Source organism: Tetrao urogallus (assembly GCF_951394365.1).
Source record: "Tetrao urogallus genome assembly, chromosome: Z".
In the NCBI taxonomy this organism is placed as follows: Eukaryota; Metazoa; Chordata; class Aves; order Galliformes; family Phasianidae; genus Tetrao; species Tetrao urogallus.
Window position 1 is genome coordinate 56,745,034 of NC_136816.1, and position 19,512 is coordinate 56,764,545.

At 35.9% G+C, this 19,512-nt stretch overlaps 1 protein-coding gene across 4 annotated transcripts in view; it reads left to right on the forward strand.

The window, feature by feature from the left end:
• PDE4D (phosphodiesterase 4D) overlaps nt 1–19,512 on the forward strand; it is a gene marked incomplete at both ends in the record, with an annotated part of 482,189 nt that overhangs the window by 215,821 nt on the left and 246,856 nt on the right. Inside the window, one exon of one of the 4 annotated variants that reach the window (XM_079548418.1) lies at nt 6,168–6,214. The exons of the other annotated variants lie outside the window; for them this stretch is intronic. Coding sequence (XP_079404544.1) covers nt 6,168–6,214 — 47 coding nt within the window. Of the gene's footprint in view, nt 1–6,167; nt 6,215–19,512 lie in introns of those variants that run through there. 4 annotated transcript variants of the gene reach the window in all.

A 19,512-nucleotide genomic window follows, 5' to 3' on the forward strand; every position in this document is an offset into this window, starting at 1 on the left:
AAGGCCTCTTCCAACCCATATCACTAAATGATTCTTTGATTCTATAATTTGAGTGACTCTTCCCTTGCCTTTGACACAGGTGCACCATCACAGAAGGTTGGTAAGGAAAGACCTGGTGAAGCCATGCAGGTTGTCCTTACCTCCCTATTTTCCATGTGCCTCAGCATAGCCTCCTGAACATTTCAATATTAACTGTTGTTAATTAAAAAAAAAAAAAAAAAAAAAAAAAAGGTTTTCTTAAATAACTTTTTCCTTTTTTTTTTTTTTTTTTTTTTTTTTTTCTGGGATTGTTAGTTGTACCTAGTAGTTTCAGTAACATGCAGTTTTTGAATTTGTGGCTGGATGATGGAAATAGTTAGCTGTTTCATAACAGATATACATCCAAACCGGTAATGCAATGTCATTACATGTAAAGTTTCTGTTTACCTTTGTAGAATGTTCTTTAAGGCACTGAACCCTTTCTTATGCAATAGGGAAGAGATGAGTCTGTGAGCATGACCAGCCTAATTTAAAGAGGTAGGCTGCTATGCCAGATAGCTATAGTAATTTTTCCTCAAGGATCACTGACCTGTAAAGCCAAGGAGAGAAGGACTCTCTCTCTTCAAGTGAGACAAGAAGGTAGTTACTCTCTCAGGGAGATACCGACATTCTTTTCCAGATTACTCCATCTATCTCAGTTTAAATTTATATGACTTTAGCAATGTCCTGGACTGGAAGGGATTCTCAAAGATCACAAAATTCAGCTCCAGGTTCCATACAGGACAACTCAAAATGTAAACCTCATGTTTGAGAGCAGTGTCTAAGCTCTCCTGGAACTCTAGGGGCCTTGGGCTGTGACCACTGCCCTGGGCAACCTGTTCCAGGGACTGACCACTTTGGTGAAGAACCTTTTCCTAATACCTGGATTAGGACATTAGGAAATAAAAGGTGCAGCAAAGCCTTACCAAGAAGTGTAGTTTACTGAGTGAGATTCTCAGCAATAATGATTTTTGTTACAACTGAGCAAATCTTGCATGTTAGGGTAAGGCTACCTGAGACCCATTTCTTTCTTTAATTGGGGGACGGGGGCGACAACGATGGGATGGGACAACTGGAGAGCAGGGAGAAGGGAGGACTGAGAAGAAATTAAAACACATTTGAAAAATGCTAAGAAGAAAATAGAAGACAGAAAATATTGATTCTTTTGAGTTGTTGACCTGAAGATTCTTTGGACTTCAAAAAAAGCTGAGGCTTGGATAGATTATATTCTGCTGAAATTACATTTAGAGTTGAACATATCACTTTTAGAACAAAAATATACTTGATAATTAAGTCCTTTTTCTTCCTAAGGGATAGCCAGCAGCTCTTAGCACCCTTACTTAATCCATGATTGTTGCTCAAATGGGAACTATATGGTTTTTGAAGTTTCCTCTTTCAGCATTAATTTCAGTGAGATAATCATGGTCCTAAGTTTGCTCTGAAGCCTTGAGGGCAAGTTGTGTAGAGTGTGTTCTATACACACTGCATAGCGCTCATTTAGACCTCTTCTGAATATAGAGAAACAATTTGCTCTGTCATTCTTCAGTTCAGAGTGAAGTCATGTGAGACTGTGTCAGAGCCCACCAGAATCGTGTTTCTGTAGCATGAAACCAAACATTCATATTGCTTGCATTCTGTTTGAGGGGGAAGTCCTGCAGGGATTCAAGAAGACTGGATAGGAAGAACAGAGACAAATAAACCTGCTGTGTGTTTATGTAATAAACCTTTAACAGTGGAATGCATAGTTCTTAGCAGTTCATTAATTATGTTGATTTTTTAAACTATATGGTTTTCAAGGAATATTTATAAATAATAAAGGGATTCTAATGATCAAAACATAGAAATAAGCTCCACGTATGGGTAATTGTCATCTCCACACTTTTTGTCCATGTATAGATTTGATCATTGTATTTTTGTAGTATTGCAGATAATTTGTATGTCATTCTTTTTATACAATTGCCAAGTTTGATAGGATGAGTTGGTGTTTTTTTTTTTTCATTGATATGTGCTCAGAATCTACAGGCTGAATTCAACAGCTTATTTTGCATTATTTATAATGCATATATATCTATAAAAGCTGCTGTAGGTCATTGCCACTGTTTCACCTGCGACACTGATGAAATTATATTACTTATAGCTGGCTTTTCAGCATTTCTTTAAGTGCTAATTTTACCTTCCTAGAGGCATCATTTGTCCTAATCATTATTGCATTGTTACCAAAACATTTAATTTAGTGATCTTTGGCTCTTTTTTGGGAAAAAAAAAAAAAAAAAGCTTTATATATGCCACTTGCCACTTGTTTCTCATGACCAGTATGTATACACAGTATTATTGTTTGCATTGATTCTGTATTAAGACGTGTCACTGATAGAAAGGCAGTTCTCACACCTATTAGCCCTGTTATTAGGACCACGAATGTTACAAAGGAAAGCCTTTAATCTGCTAGTGCACTTGCACATCTAAGAAGAGGTTGACAGACCCAAGTGTTAGTCACTTTTTGAATGAATGTACTGCTATCACTGGCAGTTAAAATCTGAGTGTTGTGGGGAGAAAATACATCTAGAAACTAAGGAATGGAAATGCAAATAGTCCTCTTTGGTTTCTCTGACCTCAGAGAACAGGACTGAAACAAAGATGCTAACAGGTCAGTTAGAAAGTTCATGAGACACACTTTTTACTGCTCTCTGATTAGATATTTCACTGGGCAGTCAGAAATGCAAGACTCCTAAGACCAGTAAGAGAGAGAAATAAAAGGGTAGGTCCTCACTCTATAGTCCAATGTGACCTTTTGTCTTAAAATGAGAAGCGCTGCAGACTAGTTTATGCTATCAACATGCATAATCCATTATCTAATTAATCTTGGTAGAAAATTATCAAGGAAATCTTTTAAAGGGACTATGATCTGGGACTTCTATGTTTCTGGAAAGAACCAATATCACTTGCAGACTATCTCTCTGTCTGTGTGCACTACTTAAGCACTACTTGGGAAGATGCACTAGACCTTCCGATAGCATAAATTCCAATTATCAGAGCACTGTCCTAATAGCAGAACCAAGAGATCAAAGCCAAACCTGCTCTGAATTGTTTTTTTAACTTTTTCTTTTTTTTTTTTTTTCCCTTGAATTGAATTGTACATACTGTTTCAGAGACCTTGGTTGGTGAAGCTGATTTGGAACTGACGTACCTAAATGCTTATTTTTGCCCTTTTATTTGTCCAAATGTTGTTTGGACAAATGGCATTTTTCAAATTGAACTGAGTAGCAATCTCCTCAGCCTATCCTAGAAATGTAACAAAAATTTCTTGCTGATTAAGATCCCTGTTTTGAGCTTAACCTTCCTCTAGAAAGCCTGTACATTCTGTATTCCACTTTCTTTGGTGAACTCTGAAGGTAATGTTATCAAGTAATTTTATTGTACGCTTACCCTCCTTCTGCAACTCTGCTTCTGAATGAAATTAGTTGAATCAGTTTGTGCTGAAGTTATTACTAGAGACAGACAAATAAACTGGTTTCCTCATGACGTATAGATGCAGAACAGTCTCATTAGCGAATTCCAAATGCGTTCATTGGCACACTGGTGCACACTTTCTCAGGACAGTGCAATGTATTAAGTCTAGTGTGGAAAATGTCAGTGCCTAGAGATGATCAGGCAAGTACTCAGTTAGGTGAGCGCAGTATGAAATAATAATGACAGTGCAGATTTGTGTAGCATTTGGTGTACTTAATATTTCATAGGAAGTGGATCTAGCCTAGAGAAAGCAACAGACAACTGGATTAGTTAGAGGTAATATTTTTTTTACACTCAGATGAATGACACATCCTTGCAGTTTTCACAATTTTGTTTATACTTTTTTTAAATGTTTATCTCATAAATCCCAAAGTTAGTGAGTTGCGGGGGGGAGTGCTGCTTTTAATGTAAAGCATAAACATATCATAAAAGCTGTAACATTTTACCTGATCTTTTTACGTGTTATACTGAATATCTTCAGTGAACATGGATGCTTTGCTTTCTAAATTCTTACTGAAAAAGGCTAATTTTCATTCTCACCTTTTGTTACACAGAGTATCTGTTTTCTATTGCAGCTACATTTCAATGAAAAAATAAGCAACCAGCCTTCTGCATAGAGTAGGAGGACAAAAAATGTTTCTGGAGCCTTTTTAAATTTTGACATCTATTGTATTTTGGTGCTCCAGTTCTTCAAAGTGCAACACACAGTATATACAATGTGTGCAGCAGCAGAAGCTCACTTTTTATGACTGAATTAAATACTATTTCACTGCATTATCACATTCAAGTAGTTTAATATTTTATTCTCTCTTCAGAATGGTATCAACTTTAATAGGGCTAATTTGGGGTATTGCAGAACAGGGCCATGGAAGCAAAAGAGCTTAAGGAGACAGAACCTATGAAAATCTACAGTGCAATATCTTATCACGTTACTCCCACGTCCACACACCCCCTAATCAAATACACACTTTTATCACAGCTTTTAATGCCATTGAAGTTGCAGTTTGCTTCTAAACTGCAGGATTTCCTGTCTCAAAGGGCAAGGGGTCATTTGAAGTTTAAAAAGTCTTAGCGCAGAGTAAAACACTGGGGGGAAAAAGGAAAAAAAAGAAAGAAGGATGGAAAAAGAATGGCAAGTGACCTGTGTGTAGCCTGGGCACCTTGAAGTGTAAAAGCATTTCTAGAAATCTTTTAAATGTCAGGAGCGATCAGCACAGCAAAGCGTATACTGTGCACACATCTTCTTCTGCCTACTTCTGCGCTCGATTGCTGCATTTTCCTCGCTCCCGGCCACTCAGCGACACAGGCGTTCGCAGGCAGGCTCTGGCGCTCGGTCCCCCCCACGGCCCCGTCCTTCCCCCTCGGTGTGTGGGAGGCAGAGCCGCGCAGGACGGCGCTGTGTGGGAGAACCCACCTAGAGGGCCCCCTTGACGCCAGCAGAGCCCTGCCAGGCAGCCTGCCCGCGCCGCAGCCCGTCCCCGCCGCAGGCTGAGCGGCACCGCGCCCGCCGCCGTCCGGAGCCGCCACCGGACTGGCAGCAGGGCAGAGAGGGCGAAGACACCGGCAGCCCGAGGGGTACGTTGGAAATCCTTGCGAGGAGTGAGGAAGCGGAGCCTGTTGCCTGCGCTGCTTGGACGGGGACACCGGCTCCTTTGGCTTGGGCTTGAGAAGCTTCCCGAGGATGTTGCCGGAGCTTCAGGAGTGATAACTAGCTGGGAGCTGAACTGGGAGGGAAAGAAAGGAAAGGACAGCAGGGGAAGAATTCTTAGCTAAGATGGACTTGAAGCTTTGCCTTCGTTTCACAACATAAATAGTGATGCAGATGTTTTTGGTATACATTGTAACATCAAAAGAGAACAAGGTTCTGCAGTGCAAGAATCAATAGCTTAGTCATTTTACTTGAAGGGAGCAGGCAGCCTTCTTATGGGATTAGGCAGCAAAGACAGATCTGGTCATGATGTGATCTTATCTCATGATAGTCTCTAACTGTTGTCCTGTTCTATGGAGCCGAAAACGCATACTTACTTCCTTCTTTCTTAGATGAAGAAATAAACCCAACAATCAAATTCAGAAAGAAATTTAGTTTGGTTGTATATGGCTACTAAACACCATCCTGTTCCCTAGGCTTGCGATAAAGGAAAACTGCATTAAAGTGACCGGTGATGAATATGTGTCTAAGAAAGAAGAAAAAGCAGTATTCCTTTCTGAACATGGCAAAGCAGTCTGAAGTTACACATTTCCCTCTAACCACTGATTTGGCATGGATGACAGGAAACTATCTCTTGACAAACCTTTTCCAACTGTACAAAATGCTGTATATGAAGATGCTTTAATCCATATTAAAAGCATCTGGATTTTTGTCAAGGCAAACTGTTGGCATTGTCATAAAGTTTCTGTATACTAATTACTTTAATGCTTTTTAAGTAGTAAGTAAGGCATAAATGGATGGACATGTACCTAGAAAACCCTATGAGAACTCTTTCTTCAGATCCTGGGAATTTTTATTTCTGTGGATTACAGTGATTCTTGCAATAATCCCTGCTGTTAACTGCTCATGCAGTTGTTCTGGAATGCATCTATGAATACCATAACAGATAAAGCTGTCTGACAAGGAAAACACTAATGTTGGAAGATCTGTGAACATGATGCATGTGAATAATTTCCCCTTTAGGAGGCATTCATGGATATGGTGAGTAATCAATACACTTTACAGATTGTTAAACTTGGAATGCTTGTTTGCAAAATACTGTGGCAAGTACCAGATGCTGTGTTTTTTCCTTCATTAATGTCAAATGAGGACTAACTGGGCTATGAAAATATGAGAATCTCACAGAGATAGTGCTGCTAAAGTCATATGCTTGGCAGTCTCTTCTCTCTACAAAACAGACAAGTAATAAAATTGGTGTTCTTATGGTCATGTTTTCCTGCGTGACAAACGTTTCTTGAGAAGGAGGTGTATTTTCTTTCTGCATCAAAGGAACAGGAACTCTTCTTCCCATTTCTTACTTAGCATTACTTGACGGAAATGATGAAGTATTTTCCTCTTTTCATATCGTATTGTTTATCCTGGAACTTACTTATATACATTCATGTGACTTAAAGAGCAGTAAAAAAAAAAGTTCATTCACATGATAATTCACTAATCTTTAATAAATGTTTTTGTATGATAGGTTTTCGAGTGTGACTGTTTGGAAGGCAGACACATAGTATTAAAATCTCTTTATCATCATTAAAACATCTGTTTCCTCATTAAACCACAGACATCTGTAGTTCCTGCTCACTGAACAGGCTTTCTCTGTAACTTTCTTAGCAATAGAGTTGACTTGCTTATGAATTCTGCCAGTGGTTGTTGCGTCATGTCATGCTCCTTTTGTTGAGATCTGTCTTGATCAGATCAGTGTAAAGCAAAATTAGTTTCCCGGAAAACTTTTGCATCTTAGGTAAATATTGTCTTTTAATGACAAGTACATTATGGAAGCTCTGTGGAAAAGATTTGTATTCAGGTTGTGAGATGGGCATCTGTGTGCATATTTGTTTGAAAGATTTGCCCTCAGTGTGTGCCAGCCTCTGTATATATTTTCAGGATAAATTTTGCCTGGGAAAATGTGTCAGCTGAAGTTTTAAAGCCAAGTCGTTTTTATGACATTTCAAAATTGTATTTTAGAAGAAGAGTATAAAATCAAGACCCTGGTGCCTGGCAGCACCAGCACTGGCGTCAGCTGAGTGTCATTTGTCAGAGGAACTGGCTCCTCTGAGCTGAGCCAATGGCAGGAGCTGGCATGTAGGCTGTCAGATTATGGGGGGAGGGGAGGATAAGGGGGTGTGATGCTCTGGCTCCTTGTTTTCTCTTATTATTCTGATTTTATTAAATAATTGGTAGGCACACTGCCCTTTTGATGTATGTGTTGTTTTTATTATGTTTTACTGTACCTTTCCCTAAGACCATTGTGGTTTACATATAAGCCCTTAAGTAGCCAACTTCTTATCACCCAGAAAATGAATAATGCGATCTTCAATATCTTTCATCTTTTGGTTTTGGCAGTTTATTTAGCAAGATGTTTCAGAAAGGTTACTGCACTCCAAACCTAACAGGAACACCATTTCCACTGTCTTCTAAGAATTTGACCTACTTCTGTTTTTAATAACTTAGAGAAATAATTTTAAGAACATTTTAATCCCCCGGGCTCATCTCCTGTCTACATAATTTTCAAGCAACATGAGGTCTGTAGCCTTTTGAAACTGATTTTGAGCAAGCCAACTGTTTGTTACGTTTCTCCTGTAAAATGTAGTTAGCTGTTTTCTCTGCTCCTTCCCAGCCCCTTGCTGTCTGCCACAGAGCATGAACCCCTTGTCTAAGCAAGACTGTAGCAGAAGTGTTTGCTGTGACAAGTATATGGAGTTAATTAGATGATCTGTGGTTAATATTCTAACTGAATGTAAAAAGTACCATGCCTACTTTTGTGCTTATTGAATGCTAGACCTTAATTTAGTATTAAAATGTCTTCAGACTACTGTTGTTCCTCTCAAAACTCAGAACTGGCAAATTTGCTTATTCATGCTACAGTAGGTCTGTCAGGAGCATTTATGGACAGCAGAACTTTAAAGTTGCCAGTCATAGCTTTTTGTTTGTTTGATGATGAACCTTCACAAATCTATGTTTTGCCTATCAGGTATGCCAACCTTTTCTATTGTGAATTGGAAGTGTCACAAAGAAAACTGTGTATGTGTATAACTTCACCTTGTGATACTTTCAGGTGCCAATTAAAGGATGATAATAAAGATAACTTCCATGGGACCCAATTAGTTTTGTGTTTGTTTAATACAAATATTAGTTGATTGTCTTTTAAATATGTTTCCCCAGTGCTGATGCAACACATCAAAGATGTTTTGTTGATGGTGCCATGTACTTGATAATATTTTGTAACCTTTATATGCATGCAGAACTAAGTATATCAGAAGTACGACAACTAATTTTCTGTACGTCATAGATGTTGCTTTTTTAAGGTGTTTTCTGTACCTCAGAGACATGCACAGGGCTTTCATGTTCTCCTTGTCTCATATGGAATAAGGAGGAGGAAGAGTAAAATAAAAAATAAAACTGTCAGAAATTTATTTTTCACTTCCAAAACTCCAGGGCTTTATTTGCATGTCATATCAGCCAAGGTGATAGATGTGTTTTTGTGTTTGTTCCTCTGTGCTGGTTTAGGGAAGGAATAACCAGAAAGTGAAGCCCCGAAAGCAGAGTTACAAATATGAACACACAAGCTTTTGGAGATGTTTTGAGAATTCCAGTATGTGAACTGTCCTGGTAATGCTAGTAATAGGAAACAGCTGACTCCTAGCCAAAAGCAGATATAAAATATATATGGTCCCTGGCAGTAAAACTAGGATCAAAACTCTGTCAGACAAATAAGGGTAGCTATAGTCTGAATGCAGTTTAGATGGTATAAAAATGAGATTGGAGAAGACAGAAAAGAGGTATTTTGTCAGAAGCTGTTTCAAGTAGTGTGGATTAAAGAGAAGCAAGTACAAAACATGAACTGATACAGTAACTTGGGCAAGGGATGTCCCAGGTGAGGATAAGGAAACTCCTAGCAACAGTGAGAAACATTTATGATACTGGTAGAAGGAAGAATAGGATTTTACAACTACTTACCATACTGCATACAATATAATATAAATTATGTATTAACAACATGCATCTTACTGCCATTCACACTGGAAACAATTTTAGAAACATCTACTGCTGAGTTGTATGAGCTGACTTTCCTCTCCACTGCATTTTATCCGTCTTTTTGATGCCAAACCATATAAAGATAAACATGGTATTCAATTTTGCTTGCCTAATTGAGTAAACAAATACTGCACATAGAAATTTTACCATAAGAAAAATAGAAATAGCAAACTTATGTTTGGGATCATCTTTCTTTAAACTGATAAGATTTGAAATTAATCTGCAGGTGAACTTTTCAAAGTAAACTGCGTAACCTCTTTCCATCATAGGAAGATTGAATAAAATTTACTTCAATTTAAAATATATTTCTTGGTTCTGCTTTAATCACACTGTATATTCTTGATTTGATCACCATATGCTTCATCTAATGCGAAAATGAGCTGAGTCCATGGTTGTGTGATATCCTTTGTTTCAAATTAGCTTGTTGACTAGCTTTTTGAACAGCAATTTGGTAAACCCCTGAGTTAATGCAGTCATCACTGCTTCACAGGAGTCTGTCTTCTCTTGTCCTCAATATTCTAAATTAATGATGCTGAGTTGTTTGTTTACAAACTTGCTGGAGACACACGTGGATTTTGGCTAACCAAAAGCGGTTCTACTTCTCACTGTTGTGCAGGTTCTTGCATTTTGTGAGAACAGAACAATCTGTAATTGTGAAGAAAAAAAAAAAAAAGATAGAAAATGAAAATAACTGCTAATCCATGAAGTAAACTTTTTATGAGTTCTTAAGACATACTGAGTCACCTCAAGAAAGAACTGAGTTTGTCTAATTCTATATCAAAGGTCTTAACTCTTCTCATGGCACAACTCTTCTAACCCAAACCGGGATGAAATGTTTCATGCTGATATTTATTCATATGTTTGTTCTATAAAATTTTGTTTATAGTGGAAAAAAGAGATTCTTCCTGAACTGCTTTTCCATGCAGTATTCAAATGCTTTCTGTATTTTAGGCTCGTGGCATTAATATAAACCTTTTAGGGGAATGTCACAATTCTTCATTTGGAATTCTACATTTGAGTATAAATTTTGGGGAGAAAAATCATAATTTCTTAAAGAATAAATCTTCTTAAGATGAAACAAGTTTGTTTCATCCTCTGAGACCAGTAGGTTTTCACAGTACTGCGAAGTATGAAAGGTCACCTTATTCCCTGTTTTCTTGTGCTCAGTAACAGGTGTTGCTTTGCCTCAGGCAGTGTTGAAGTTTATTGCTCCAGTCAGAATGAGTGTAGTAAGGTTTATATACTGAATGAAAGAAAGAGTTCAATTTTAAGGCGTGTATTGCCTTTTCCTTTATATTTCTAAAACCTAGGTGCCTAGCAGCACCTAACCAATATTCAGCATGCTGATTATCAGTGAAAAGATGAAAATATTTCTACCATTTGCAATTAGGGCAAATATTTATGTTGTTATTATTCATATTATCTATGTGTTGATTTTTTTTTGTAAGGCTTCCACGCAAGAAAAAAAAAAAAAAAAAAAAAAAAAGAGAAAAGAAAAAAGCTCCCAGGTATAACTAGTCACTGAAGCCTGACAGCATTCCTGATGGGTAGCCTAGATATGTATCTGTGTATGTCTATGTAAATTTCATCTCTCGTCAGTGATGTGCTCTGTAGTCTTCCACTCAATAGTCATGGCACTTTTGCAAGTAAAATTCATGTGCAGAAAAAATGATATAACTACAATAAGAATATAATGTAACTGCATAACCTAGTGCTGACTGTGTCATGATTCACTTCGGGTGTCCTTGGTGGATCTGTTTAATAGACCTGCTGTGGTTCTGTTCTAGAATAATGATCTGTTCTAGAATAATTTAACATATATTGTTGGATGACCAGCGTATTCACCTTCTTAATACTGCGTATGATTCAAACCAAATGTTTCTACCTTTGAAATGCAGTATTTCCAGTTTGTAAAGTGGAATGACTTCCCCATGCAAGTGAAGCCCACTGGGGACTCTGTCAGGACTTGCCTTTTGCTCTTCTGAATTCAGCATATGATAAATTACTTCATATGCTTGTCCTCTGGATGAACTACCTGTTGTATTTTGTTAATTTGGACAGAAAAGAAATTGAAACACTATGAATCGAGAAGATTAGATACAGCACAATAGATGCTATTTTGTTCTGGTTTGTATATTTTTATCTATCTATAGCTGTAGCTATAGATATAGATACTGTAAACATATACATATATACATGTGTGTATGTGCCCTAAGAAGTGGTAGTGTCATTTATTATAGCACCATCCCAAATTGCATATGTGTGAAAAAACTATCAGCAGTGTAATGGGCACATTGGGAACTACCCTCAAAATACTAACCATGCTTCACTTTATGTACCTGAATTATTGGATAGTTAACAGACATTTGGCTGTAGGCCACATCCACTTTTAACCAGTCATATTCAGGCTTATTAGGTCAAGTTAAATTCTTGAAGGATCTTTATGAACTTTCAGAAAATCCGGCAACTATGAATAAGTTGCAACAGCATAAAATAAGCTTATTTTACTCATAACATATCCTGTTGGATGTTTATGCTGATTTTACTCTTATCTGCTTACAAAGAGCCAACTTCTCTTCTACTTTGAGAAAAATTAATACTTTGACTCAGCCAAAATTACCTCGCATCTCTTAGAAAATGGTAATAATGAAGAAAAAATTATTTATTATTACAATAACCTTGTTGGTTGTGTTATAATATTTGTATTATTTTTGTTTCACTTAAGTAGTGATTAAGATTTGTGGGTACTTATGTTGTTTCTAAACTCTCTGATCTGTGTTAAGTGGATAGGATTTTTCTTTCACAGAAGTACTTTAGAATGGGAATTTAACTCCTATTCAGAAAACAAATCACATTTTTAAATTTTCTGGTTAGTTAGCAAGTTCATGCGATAGCTATGTATTTGACATTGGAGACAACCAAAGATTACTGTTTCAGTTGATCTTTTCAGGCAGTCCGTGGTGACTAGGAGGAGAGCAAAGAGAGGGAACAGAATAAGCACAAAAAATTGTTACAAGTTGATTATTACACAACTGAAGAAGACTGGTCATCAAATATATTTTCCAGCCCATTATACTTTGAACTTGTTAAAATATGAATTGATGGGTTTCACATCTACACAATGCTAACAGGCATTTTAATAGTAAGATTGTGAAGACTTCAATACTTTCTTCTGAAACCTGACCTGAATACGCAATCCCTCATTTCTTTTATATGACTGCATTAATTCCTGGTAATAGCAGATAACTTTATTATTATTTTTTTTTAATGTGAGCCATAAAAGAGATGAGGATATTTCCAGTAAAAGTTATTGGTCAGTAACTGTTAATAAATAGAATAATTTTCCCTGGGTGACTCGGTCCACAGGGTTAGCAAAATGGAATATACAAAATACAGATTTTAAAAGGAGTAGACATAATCAAGCACAACAACTGAAAAAAGAATGAGCAGTTTTGCTTAGGAAACTGGAAACTATTTTTAAGTATCCAATCCATTTCCATAATAATGCACATGAAAATATTAACAGAAGAAAGGCCTGGTACTTCTCTGCTAGCTTTAAAAATGGCAGTTGATATTCCTGTACTACAATGGGAATTTATTACTATTTTATTACTTCAAAATTTGAATATGGAAAAAAGGTATGAAAATAAGTGTTTTGCCTTATTTATGCAGTAATCCTGTTTCTTTTGAGAACTGATTAAAATAATATTCTGAATATTCTGAATATTCAGACACTGGAAAACTACAGAGATACGGAGTATACTGAAGTCTCAAATTTAAATGCTAAATGGGAACTGTGTTTCTTCTAGTTTATTTAGCTTAGTTCATTTCTCAAAAGGTAGCTCTTTGTTCATTATATATCGGAACTTTTTTACTCAGTGATAACATCCAGTAATTTTACAAGAAATATGGGGTTCAGTTTCTGTTTTTTTTCTAAGGAAGCATGGCTTCCTATTCTCAATTATATGAAGGAATTGCTTTAAATTACATTATTTCATATCTTCTCCTTTTAATTGGGTTACTGTGATATGACAAATGACAGCTTATCCCCTCCAGGAAAACAAATAATTCTTATTGTTTTGAGAAAACATTAGTGTAACTCTTTCAATCTGCAATGCAATGTGGCTCCTGATTCTATTACTCTTGTATAATGCTTATGAAATTCTTAATTTCAGCCATCAACAAGTGATGTTCACTTGATATGAAATACAGACACACTTTTAACACTGTCAGGCACTAAGAATTAGAAGTTACTATGCTTATTGTATGGATGGAAGTCTACTAAATTTGTTTGTCCTTCAAAAGTTGTTGACCTTGGTGCAGCAGTTACTTGGTGAAATTCTAACAACACTGCTATGCCTTGTGAATAATGGAATGATCTTTAACTCATCTGAAGAGAAAAAATATTTCATGTTGTGTCCTAGAATTGCAAATTTTATATTACTTTCCTCCTATGTGTCTTGTTCTGTGTAATTATGGGGTTTATTTTCTTTATTAATTTACTGGGATAGATAATAGAGAATAAGTTCTTCCACCATCTGCTATTTTAAGAGTAATTTATTTTCTAGCGATTTCAGTATATCCTGAAAGTTTTGAAGTTTTCATAAGTTAATTTCAATCAATCTGAAAACAATTACAGCATACCTGTAATAAGCCTTGCTGGTTCAGAGGTGGACAAAACCTTTTTAGGTTATTTATTTTTGAACACTAGGGAAGATTTATTTCAAAAATTGGTTTCACTTGTCTGTGCACCCAGCTCTGTTCTCCATAGGCAACTAACGACTTTACTGAACTGGATAGATTTTAGTAAACACATGATTAGTGGTGGTTATATTTTCATTTAGTTTCTAGCCAGCTATTTGAGATGTTAACAGAACTAGGTTAACCACCTGTCTGACTGCTGTGTAATTTTGAAGGGAAAATCTAATTGCAAATATCTGCTCATGTAATTATGATACCGACCAATTACTGGCGTACTGAAAATTACCTTAACGTATCTAAATCTAACCTGTTTATACATGTTAGACAGATCATTTAAGAACATTGTCTTCTAATATTACTTATATAATTAATTCATCTTTAACTGGCTAAGTGGTGTTACTGGAAAAGCAATGAGGCATGTCATTCATACCTTCTCTCCTAACTTTAAACAGAGTACAATGTATCCTGTCACAGTCTGATCTATTCAGAAGTCAATGGAAGTCCTGGCTCAACAAAACTAAACTATACATATGTAGGATGTAGAAAAATGCTGCTGTTGCATTTTCCATGGAAATAAATAGTAAGTGTTACAGAGTGACCTGTGTATGTAATGCTGTGTGACACTTCTTTTCATCTACCATCCATGGTATTTCTATGGTGTCTTACCTTCTACTTCTTTCTACTAGAAACAGAGAAGCTGCGGTAATATACAACATAAATGGTGATAGCTATTTTCCAAGCAGGTCATAAGCCAAATAGATGTGGTGAATCTAAAACAGTCATTTCCCAATCTTTGCGGCCTATTTTGAGTCCCTTCTTGAGCAACACAGTTGGAGTAGATGACTTCCAGTGCTCCCTTCCAACATTGATCATTTTGAGATTCTGTCATTCATCACCTTGTACTTAAATTATTGAGTTATGGTGAATTTTACAGCTGGGAAACAATGGGAAGATACATTTCTTAAATGAAAGGATAGTCTCCTATGGAATGCATATTTTCATATACATGTTGATAGAGATCCAGGACTATATCCATTATGTTTTTCTCATTTCCTTCTAGCCCATCCAGTTGTCTTGCTGGTTGTTTCTTAATCTTGTGAGTGAGTAATTCTTTTGCCTGTACTTTAACTTAGAAATCTTGAAGTGAGCTTTGGTGCAGGTTACTAACAAATATCCCTTCATTCCCTATTCCTGTTTGGGATTTTGGTTTGAAGCAGCTCTGGAATGCTCTTGAGGGTAAAAGTACAGCAGTAACTCTGCAGATTTCTCCAGAGAGTTTTCAAGATCTTTGATTAACTGAAGTATAAAATGGTCATTCCCTCCTAGTAGCAAAATGACCTGTCCGATTAAAGTATAATAACCCTAGGAACCACCTGACTGCTCATCTTTTCTACTCTTTCTAATCCAACACTATTTGAAATATGCAGCCCACAAATACTGAAATTAACTTCTCCAAAATTAGGCAGATTTTAATGGGGATTAGTTTGAGCATATGACCTTTATTATTTACTTGGAAGGTATTTTTGGATAAAAGCTGGATAATTCTGGATTAGGTGCTACCCAATAATAATAATTAAAACTTTGGATGAGGTGCTACCTTGGTTATCTATGTAATAAACATTTTCAGATTTTAACTGCCATGATTATTGCAGAATATATTGGTGAGCTGTATTATACACAGTGTCTTCAGCAAGAATAGGATCTCTGGATGCTACGCAGTTCTCACAGTCTGCTCATATTTCTTTCTGTAGGATTGCATTTTGCAAGTAGATGTGGCTTGTGGTGAAGCAACTGCCACTGGGAATACCACAGTCACAAAAACGTATGCATGCTAGTCTGCAGCTGAGGTAATATATGGCTATTTATGGCAGCCAAGTAAGAATCAGAGATTAAGTCATAATAAGGTAGGGATTGTACAAGCAAGAGGCACGCTCGCTTGTTCCATGAAGTAGAAGAAGGATTTTAGAGATGATGATTCAAAGCATTGCTTATCCTCTGCAAAGTGAAAATAAATCAAAGTTTTAAGAGTTTTGCATAATACATTTATGAACAATCCTATACAAAAAGATCAGATACTGAGGGCCTTGTGTTCATTATACAGAACCAAAAAACGTTGGTTTTTTTTTTCCTATTTTTTTCTGAGAGGCAAAATGAATCCACTTTCTGAATACATGACAATGCACCAAAATACTTCTAATTTTAGGATTAAGTGTTAGAGCTCTGTTTATAAAGGGTTTGACTAGGCATGTGGTTGAATCTGGAAACAAACAAACAAACAAAAAGCTAAGGAAAACAATGATAAAGGATAACTTCAAGATTCTCTTTTTTCCGCTTTCCATCCTTCATTCAAATCTTCAGTCCTCCACTCACCACTGCCCTCTCCCATCTTCCATCCATTCTCACTATTAAACTTCTTATGCAGTACTCTGGATAAAAATTTTTATATTTCAGAAATACTACCTAAGGATACTTGCAGCAATGTGCTTCCCAAGACACAACTTGCTGTCTATATATTCACACATATTTCACTGGATATCAGCTGAGGGAACAGAAGCAGAATGCTGGTCAGGGAGAAGGACTTTGGGACTTGCATTTACTTGCATTTACATACTTATATTTACATAGATCTAACTTACCCCCCCTCAAAGAGCAAAACAAAACAAAGCAGTTTTAGTAAGGACATGCCTGCACTTTGTGTTCTCCCTATGGAAGGAACTTCTCTGTCCTGGGTGTTCTGGTCATGAACATAAGCTGAGGACATCAATGAAGTTGGAATGGGATTTAAGTTATTAATAGTGACCGCTACAGGCTGCAAGAGGTGTTTTTGTTATCAAAAGGAACTTTGATGTTTTGTTAATATTAATGTATTTTAGGAGATACCTTAAAGGAAGATCAAATATAATTGCCCAGAAGAATAAGGAAGATATTTTATCTACTGTTCTGAGTGTCTTGTAAGATCATAAATGAGAAGTACACTGAGACTTTTATGAAACAGAACTCAAAGATCTTTGTGTGAATTGATGTAATTTCATTTTCAGGGCAAAAATATTTGGTTTTGTTAAATTCATTTTGTATACCTAAGAAGTCAAGACAAGGAATCCAGTGAAACTAATCTTACAGAGATTGCAATGTGTTCCACAAAGTATTTCTTTCTGTGCAAGGGTTTTCAGTTGTAGAATAACAGAATTCCTTATGTGCTATGATATTAAATGTCAAAGGACAGGGAACTGTATTCTAGACTTGTATGTGAAGTGATGGGAGATGATGAACTGCAAACCACAACTGGATTCTTTTAATAAATGAATAAATAGATAGATAGATAAATGTTATTCTTGATTAAAAAATGATGAGATGAATATCAATCCTTGTCAACCCTTTATCATTGCAGAGTTTCAAGAGCATGTTAAGTCAACAATCTGCAGGAAGATGCTATATCAGATTTTCTAATATTTCTGTGCTAGAGCTGTGTTGGCACAACACAACAGATCAATGTATTTTAATTGGCCACTGGGACCTTTAGGCTGGAAATCAGAGTATTCCTAAATAGTCAAACAAGTGAGGCTCTGGAACAGCCTTCCAATGGCATATTGGAGGAAAGTATGAAAGTAATTGATTGCTGCATGCTAAAAATAGTTGTGAGAAGGGTGGTGTGATGTGGATCTTGTGACACCAAGAGAGTAGATCGCATCACCCAGAAGGTTGCTCCTGATGTTAAACATCTTTCTGGATAATAAATTCATTTAACATTTTTTGTCACTCTAAAACTTTCAGTCACATTTGGATTTCCTTCTGAAAGACAACTCTAAATTTTGTGAGTTCTGCTACACTTGTAAAAACAGTAACATCTTTCAGTTCTGTGGAATAAACTTTGGGAGCAGTGAGCATCTAGTATAACTACTTTAATGACACCACTGATATATTTCAGGTACTTTCTGTATTCTATTCCTAATCTAAACACTATCTAAAATGTGTAAATGTAAATTTAGTTTAAATTATCTTTTGATACCTACATAAGTTTGCTTTTTATTTTCATTATTAATATTGTCCTTTAAAATAATTTATTAATACATGTCTGCAATTAAGTTGGTGTGTTAGTCACTTTATTTAATAATGACTAAAATGAGAAAACTGAGATTGATATAAGCACAAACAAAATTGGTAATTAATCTAAACGCAGATTTGTGAAGGTGGTTCAGAAAGTCATTTAACCTTTGAAAGTGGTATCAGTACCAATAGGGAGATTCTGTTTCAAGCTGTCAAAAGGAATTTTATTAAATCATACGTTCTTTGTAAATGTGGCTTCAGTCAACACACATAGCAAATAGGGCTTACACTGCATGGTTAGTCTCAGCTTCTAAAAAGATGATGCATAGGAGGAAATAATTCTCTTCTGGAGCAGTCTATCAGCTTCAAACAAGAATTTTAAATTTTGAGGGCATCCTTTCCAACCAGAACTAGGACTCTTACGGGATTCTTATTGTCTTCATTCCATAGTCCTTTAGTGTGCCCAAAATGCTAGGTTATAGACTAATCAAATGTGGCCATCTTTCTGTTCTTTTCTCTGCGTTGTTAAATGTTATGTATAATACTCCCGTATTGTTCTATATCGAGGTGAATAGGTCAATGTGCAAACTGCGGAAGGAATTAAATATAGACCCTATTGTCTCAAAAGCAAGCTGTTTAATAAATCATGCTTAATAAGCAGCAGCTTCTTATCTCAAAAGGTTTTTCATCTTGGTGAGAAAAATGGATTAAAAATAATTTATGAATAATCCAAATTAATTCTTAGTTTTTAAAATGAAATAGCTGAATTAAAATCTAGTTACTTCAGTAGTAGTATTTGCAAACTTCCCATTTCCATGCCACATTGTAATAGTTTTTAATACATGGGCCTTATATCTTATATGGATTAAACAAAAAAAACCCAAAAAACTGGGACACAATCAAACAAAATCATATTCCAAAGTTGATTATAATTTCAGTAGCTTTCAGTTTAACTCTGGTATGTACTTCAAGTATTTTCAACCATTTCTGTCAAGAAATATCTCTATAAAATAATCTGAATATAATAGTCTATTAAATGCTTCACATAGTGCAAATAGAATAGTATGCAAATTTCTGAATATCTGTGTCCATCATAGATCTAATAAAAGTATTATTTCTGTTAAGAATGTCTCTGTTATTAGTGAAAGTCTATGCAAAAAAAAAAAAAAAAAAAAAAAAAAAAAAAAAAAAATCAGAACTTTCTGCTTTCTAATGTTTTCTAAGAAACTGGGTAATTGAAAGAAATACAGTAGGCTTTCTTTGCTAACATGTTAAATAGATGCTACAAACTTGAATATCTTCCACTGACAACCTAATTTTCTCTTACATTATTCATAGCTTATTTGGGTGAAATTTTATATCACTTTAGTTCCTTTGTGTGTGTTCTGTCAGGAGAGGTAGTAATATCTCAAATACAGTGACAAGAATACTGGAGTTCTTCAATTGTATAAATAGTTTCTATTTTGATTACCTAGTCTATTTGGCAAGATCTTAAAATGCTTTCTCTT